The following is a 7,489-nucleotide window of genomic DNA, read 5'->3' as shown; positions in this document are numbered from 1 at the left end:
CCAATCGCAGGGCACACATAAACAAACAACCATTCGCACTTACATTCACACCTACGGGGAATTTAGAGTCTCCAATTCATGCATGTTTTGGGGATGTGGGAGGAAACCGGAGTGCCCGGAGAAAACCCATGCAGGCAAGGGGAGAACATGCAAACTCTACACAGGTGGGGCCGGGGATTGAACCCCGGTCCTCAGAACTGTGAGGCTGACCCGCTTACCAGTCGGCCACTGTGCCGCCTGAAAATAATCATTAACTTAGAATTCTATGGCTGCAACACATTCCACAAAAGCTGGGACAGGTGGCAAAAAAGACTGAGAAAGTTGAGGAATGCTCATCAAACACCTGTTTGGAACATCCCACAGGTGAACAGGCTAATTGGGAACAGGTGGGGGCCATGATTGGGTATAAAAGGAGCTTCCCTGAATTCCATTTACAAGCAAAGATGGGCCAAGGTTCACCTCTTTGTGAACAAGTGCGTGAGAAAATAGTCGAACAGTTAAAGGACAATGTTCTTCAACGTACAATTGCAAGGGATTTCATCATCTACGATCCATAGTATCATCAAAAGTTTCAGAGAATCTCGAGAAATCACTACATGTAAGTGGCAAGGTCGAAAACCAACATTGAAGGCCCGCGACCTTTGATCCCTCAGGTGGCACTGCATCAAAAATCAACATCAATGTGTGAAGGATATCACCACATGGGTTCAGGAATACTTCAGAAAACCAATGTCACTAAATGCAGTTTGGTGCTACATCCGTAAGTGCAACTTGAAACTCTACTATGAAAAGCAAAAGCCATTTATCAACAACACCCAGAAACGCCGCCGGCTTCTCTGGGCCGAGCTCATCTAAGATGGACTGATGCAAAGTGGAAAAGTGTTCTGTGGCCCGACAAGTCCACATTTCAAATTGTTTTTGGAAATTGTGGACGTCGTGTCCTCCGGGCCAAAGAGGAAAAGAACCATCCGGACTGTTATGGACGCAAAGTTCAAAAGCCAGCATCAGTGACGGTATGGGGCTGTGTTAGTGCCAATGGCATGGGTGACTTACACATCTGTGAAGGCACCATTAATGGTGAAAGGTACATACAGGTTTTGGAGAAATATATGCTGCCATCCAAGCAACGTCTTTTTCATTGACGCCCCTGATCATTTCAGCAAGACAATGCCAAACCCCATTCTGCACGTGTTACAACAGCGTGGCTTCGTAGTATAAGTGTGCGGGTACTAGACTGGCCTGCCTGCAGTCCAGACCTGTCTCCCATTGAAAATGTGTGGCGCATCATGAAGCGTAAAATACGACAACGGAGACCCCGGACTGTTGAACAGCTGAAGCTGTATATCAAGCAAGAATGGGAAAGAATTCCACCTACAAAGCTTCAACAATTAGTGTCCTCAGTTCCCAAACTTTATTGAATGTTGTTAAAAGAAAAGGTGATGTAACACAGTGGTAAAAATGACCCTGTCCCAGCTTTTTTGGAACGTGTTGCAGCCATAAAATTTTAAGTTTCAGTTTGAACATATCTTGTCTTTGTGGTGTATTCAATTAAATATAGGTTGAACATGATTTGCAAATCATTGCATTCTGTTTTTATTTATGTTTAACAGAACATCCCAACTTCATTGGAATTGGGGTTGTAGATGATACACTCACACACATTGTCCCACGTTGACTTATAACAATAGTACATCCATCCATCCATACATTTTCTTTTCCGCTTCTCCTCACTAGTGTCACGGGCTGCTGGAGCTTATCCCAGCTATCTTCGGGCAAGAGGCGGGGTACACCCTGAGCAGGTCCCGTTCCGTCTCCAACTTGGCGCTTTAATACTTCTCTACTGAAAGATCCAGAGTTAGATTTATTTGTATGGAAGGAGTGGGAAGATTTTCTCGATCCATCTCCATCCTTACTTTGGGAACCAGGGAAAGTTGTAATTACAGGAAAAATCATTTCATACTCTTCCTACAAGAAAAAAACGAAGAAAAATTAGAAAGCGAATTGGAGATAAAAATCACCCCTTGTGGGTGGGGGTGGGAGGCCTCACCCTTCCTCGATGTGCCACCTCAGCAACTCCATACACCAGTTGACTAACATGCATGTGATATGGTGTTCAATCACTAATAAGTTCCATGGACACAGTATAGGCTTTAATTACTTGTGCTGGGATCACTAACAACAATACAGGTTATACTAACATAGCAACTTACAGGTGTTTAGACACCAGAAGAATTCTACCTTACCCACTCGTCTGTGGCACTGCCTTGCTCATTTTCCTACATTCTGTCCTTATCTTGTTTTCTTGGTTAGTTATTGCATGTCCTCACCGAGTGTCCCCGACCCCCCCCCCCCACCTCCAATCTACAAATGGCCACCGTGCCGCATCAGAATAATAGAAAACAATTAAAATAAGCAGAGGGAGTATTTCAAACTCCCCTGTTGCACAGCAAAACTGTTCCAGCACAAAGGCTTACAGATCCACCATTCTGCAAGGCCATGCAGCTGAACAGAACAGGTTTAAAAAAATAAAATAAAATTATGATTGCCCAAATGTGGATATTTCAGCCCACTTCTAACTTGAGAAAACGCCTTGCAGTAAGTTCTCTCTCTTTCTCTCTCTCTCTCTCTCTCTCTCTCTCGCCTGCGCTCAAACACACATACACAAACACACACACACACGTACGCACGCACACACACACACACACACACTATCAGTCTGGTAAGCAAACAGCTTCTTCATTCACTCATTTCAGTGAATAAAGCAAACAATGTTTCTGTCAGGCCCATCCATCCATCCATTTTCTGAGCCGCTTCTCCTCTCTAGGGTCGCGGGCGTGCTGGAGCCTATCCCAGCTGTCATCGGGCAGGAGGCGGGGTACACCCTGAACTGGTTGCCAGCCAATTGCAGGGCACATAGGAACAAACAACCATTCGCACTCACAGTCATGCCAACGGGCAATTTAGAGTCTCCAATTAATGCATGTTTTTGGGATGTGGGAGGAAACCGGAGTGCCCGGAGAAAACCCACGCAGGCACGGGGAGAACATGCAAACTCCACACAGGCGGGGCCGGGGATTGAACCCGGGTCCTCAGAACTGTGAGGCTGACGCTCTAACCAGTCGCCCACCGTGCCGCCTCTGTCAGGCCCAATGCATATAATTTCATTTATTTATTTTTATTTGATGTTCATGCTCTGATTTTTTATTTATTTTTTTCAAATCAGAAGTTACTCACAAGTTATTGTATCGCCCTGGCTGCCCATATAGCCCACATCAGAAACCGCCACTGCATGAACCTCTAAGTCTAAGTCAAAACCAACTTAGGCTACTCTGTCCTAACTATGCCATGTTGCATGAACTGATGAAGCCTGCACGGATGAGAGGTGAAACGTCTGCTAATCCAAATAGAACAGTCCAGTTGCAATCTGTTCAGTGCCCCTGAAAATGACCTGAATGAATGAAAATATTGAATCACACATCATCCATCCATTCATTTCCAACACCGCATATCCTGTTTAGGGTCACAGGGCGCTGGAGTCTATCCCAGCTGACTTCGGGCGAAAGGCGGACTACACCTTGACATTTTATTGAACACTATACTTACTTACGAACAATTTGATGGCATTTGAAAGGCTATATGAAGTTACGCTTTGACGGTGGATAAAATAATTGCCGTCAAAGCGTAACTTCATATAAAAGTATCCGCAATATTGGTTGTGCAAATATTGCAGATACTCCTCAATCAGTGTGCAAATGGAGCAGATGCTACTCTGGCATGAGTGGCCAGTGTTGGTCAACAACAGATATGCAAATAGTGCAGCGTGGTGAGACTGCAACAGTGAGTGCACGAGTAATATATAATTGGCCCCACAGAAATGTGACAACGATCTCAAGTCAAAAAAATTGCCAGCATGTTGCAATGGAATTGTAGGTTAGCTGTTTAAGAAGTTGATTGCAAGAGGGAAGAAGCTGTTGGAATGTCTGCTAGTTCTAGTTTCTAGTGTTATCAGTCTTCTGACTGAGACAAGTGTGACATAATGAGAGAGAAAATTTGTCTTGTAGTCTGATCCAGGCATTACCGAAAGCCGGACTCACCATTGGCTCAGCAATATATAGGTCAGGATGCGGTTTGGCTCCTCAAATGGGCTGAGTGCAGCAAGAGATATGGTGCATAAAGTGGAATACATTTTCCTTTCTTTCTTTCTTTCTTTCTTTATTTCTTTATTTATGTATTTATTTTAGCAAATCAGCTCACCGACAGACATCTGCGAACTCTTTTATACTGTAACTTCAGCCAATGCCGTTATGGCTACATTTTGACAAATTCATTTAAAGTACAACTGAATTCAGTGGAAAATATTGTCAAATTATAGTTTTAATTCGTGAAAATTAGAAGAAATTAAACGCTAACCATTTCCACACTACTCTATTGGACTACTCTAGCTGGACGATTTGCTTGTTGTTTTGGTTGGATGAGAGCAGTGCACTCAGCAGACCATCGCCACAGCAGTTGCTGGTTTTGCGTCCCCTAAAAATACCCCTCGCCAAGTGCGCACATCAAAGGGGGCTAAAGCATTGCCACGAATCCCGCCCCGGCTTTTAACCTAAAGCCAGCCACGGAGGAGGAGCGTGCAGTGTGTGCAAAATGGGCCGCGGTATCTGAGAGGGAGAGAGAAGTGAGAGGAGAGAGACGCTGGTTCAGGTTTCAGTAAGGCGCACTGGTGGCAGACCTGCGGCACACACTGCGACCATTTAGGAGAGGAGCAACCAATTTACGGGACGTGAGTGGAATTGAGATGACAACCGGTCCATCTCTATGCGTCAACATCATCAGGAACATCTCTGACTGATGGGAAGCCACAAAATGTATTTGTTTCCAAGTTTGATATAGTTGCTCACGTCTCAGTAAGAACGTTTATTAGAAACAACAGGTTGACAACTTGTGACAAAGCCCGCCTTTGTAAGCCACCGAGATTCCCAACTGGTTTTCTTCTTCCTGATGAGTTTACTGATTTAAAAGTGGATAAAAACATAATTTTAGGTCTAAAATGGAGACGGAACAGAAATGGACAGACGCTGGGCAAATGAGCCAAAAGCTACAGAAGAACCCTTCCAAAAAGCTGAGGTGGGACAACTGGAGAGATTTTTCTTCCGTAACTCTTTGCATTGCATTATCTCTGCTAAGTGTTGGAGTATGCATTGGTGTTTTTGTGCGGACGACGGCGTTGCAGTCCAGGATAGTAAGTCTTGAGCAGCAGCACCTCGCTGCCTGGATGTTGCCCCTGGAGCAGGTGGAGCCCGTTATTTTGGACAGACTGGACCAAATCCTGGAGAAGGTTTGTGTTTCTCTTCCATTGTTTTTTTTTACTATGCACTGGCTAATCTGATGAGAAATACTGTACTTGATGGCCTTGAGAGGCCAAGGCCAACGTAAAAATTTGTACCTTAAAATTTGTTCTCCCAGTCCACTATCAAATCTTTTTACTTACCACAAAAGTGTTTCTTGCATTCATTAGAACCTAATTTAATTTGTAAATATAAATTTTAAATATTTGGAATTCAATTCACCTTTGATTGTCATTAATTTGCTATTGTCATCAAAGGAAATTGGAAATTAGAATAAACTGTGTCAGTTCCTGGAAAAAAAATATTTCGGTGGCAATTATTTTATCCACCGTCAAAGCGTAACTTCATATAGCCTTTCAAATGCCATCAAATTGTTCGTAAGTAAGTATAGTGTTCAATAAAATGTCATGATTCATTTATTAGTGGAATAATTATTGGAGGAAAGGTTGCTTAGTAATATGCTGTCTTTTTGAACTCATGTCACTTTAATGAATTCATGTAAAGCAACTAAAAGGGAGAGTTTTTTTTTTTAAGGATTTTTATTTTGTAAAATACTGTATTTCTTAAATACACATTGTACGTGCCCTAACAGTTGGCCCCCTGGGAAAAGTGATTCATTGATTGCGAAGAAAAAAAGATATTTACCTATTTTTACTGGAATTAACAAAGAGAGCATGCAATCTTACACCCAATTCAGGTGAATTTCCAAATGAATTAAATGACTGCTTTGTAAATTTGAGCATCCTCGAGCTGTAAGCTATAAAAATTACAATTGTGAATCTGCATGGGTTTAGTACAAGGTGCTCTTCCCAGCCTTTGACATCTGTTGCTCCTAAAGACACCCTCTGTGTCACCCTTTCATTGACCACTTGCACAGCTACACTAACAAGCTTTTCCAGAGTGATTGAAGTCTTCCAAATGCTTGTTTTTTTTTTGAGCCAAACCTTTCTCATCCCCCACTTCACTGCAATGCTTTCTCAGAACCAGGCATTTGCTTTTACTAGACCCCACTGCCTACTAACTTGTAAAGAGGTTGTGGACTCCAGATTCTCCAGTCAGTTGTAATAATATAAAAACACACGCAAAATAAATAAAAACATAATTTAAAAAAAAAGCCACAGGCAATTTTCTCGCAACCTAACTACAATATCTTTAAAAACTGTAAAAAGGAAACTGTATTGCGTGTTTTATATTCCTAATGAGCACAATTTGATGGCTGACAGAACACTTCAAATTTGATACAACAAATTTGATTGTTGATGTTACGTCTGTTTTTGTGAATTCCTTGTAATCGCTCACCGGTAAATTTAAGTATATGTTTTGCTGTTGTCTTGCCGAAATATATCCATTTAGCCACCCATCCATTTCAATTTCTATAGAAAATGGATAGATGGGTATTGTTTTTGGCCTGTTTTCGGTCTCTTGATGGTATTGTCAATTAGATATTTTTTATTTCAATAAACTGGATTATATCGATGTAATTTCTCCTCATTTCAGCTGCGAAGTGCTACACTTGAAAAAACGAGTCACATTCTCTCTTGTTGTATATGTCAGATACGAGACAATGAAAACAAAAAGGTTATCTTGGTCTTGAAATTTTACAATTTGAGAATTTTACAATTTAAAAGCTGTGGAGAGCTGTTTGCGACGCTGACCATGGGCCCCACAATGATGAGGATCTCCTTCATATGCAGCATCACATGCCCAAGGCAATGCAGCAGGCCTTTCTTGTTTATCTCTGTGCATATACATAGTCATTATTAATGGGGCTCAACCATATGTCGCCTTTCATAGAGAGCCTTCGGTGTGACTTTCCCCCAAACAGGCGAGATTTTGTGTTTTGAAATCATTTGCGAATGGTGTATTTGCCACGCAGCTGAAAGTTGTCCAAAACTTTGTACACAGTACAGAGGAACTGTATCAAGTGTAAAAATAAGTCAAACATAAAAAACAAAGCATGTCATGAATAATAACAAAAGTGGAATGAACTGTATGCTTAAAGTGATTCTTGTTCCATCTCATTTTCTAACATAATTACTTGTAATTAAGTAAATATAGCCAAGTTATGACTTTCCCACTTCAGTTATTGAGACTGCACTCCCCAAAATGAATGACTGCATTAGTTGTAAATAGTAATTACAACT

General features: G+C 41.8%; 1 protein-coding gene across 22 annotated transcripts in view; it reads left to right on the top strand.

Annotated features, from left to right (window-relative positions):
- The first annotated feature begins 4,659 nt into the window (after nt 1–4,659).
- Nucleotides 4,660–7,489, top strand: part of col13a1 (collagen, type XIII, alpha 1) — a 150,600-nt gene continuing 147,770 nt past the window's right edge. For 21 of the 22 annotated variants that reach the window (XM_061789837.1, XM_061789825.1, XM_061789834.1 and 18 more), the window contains exon 1: nt 4,660–5,335. In XM_061789837.1, coding sequence (XP_061645821.1) covers nt 5,048–5,335 — 288 coding nt within the window. In that variant the 5' untranslated portion in view covers nt 4,660–5,047. The remainder of the gene's footprint in view (nt 5,336–7,489) is intronic. The other variant, XM_061789821.1, reaches the window with a different exon arrangement.

This window comes from Phyllopteryx taeniolatus, chromosome 11 (genome assembly GCF_024500385.1).
Source record: "Phyllopteryx taeniolatus isolate TA_2022b chromosome 11, UOR_Ptae_1.2, whole genome shotgun sequence".
Taxonomy (NCBI): domain Eukaryota; kingdom Metazoa; phylum Chordata; class Actinopteri; order Syngnathiformes; family Syngnathidae; genus Phyllopteryx; species Phyllopteryx taeniolatus.
Note: the sequence above shows the minus strand (reverse complement) of the source record. Positions and strands in the feature narration are given on the sequence as shown.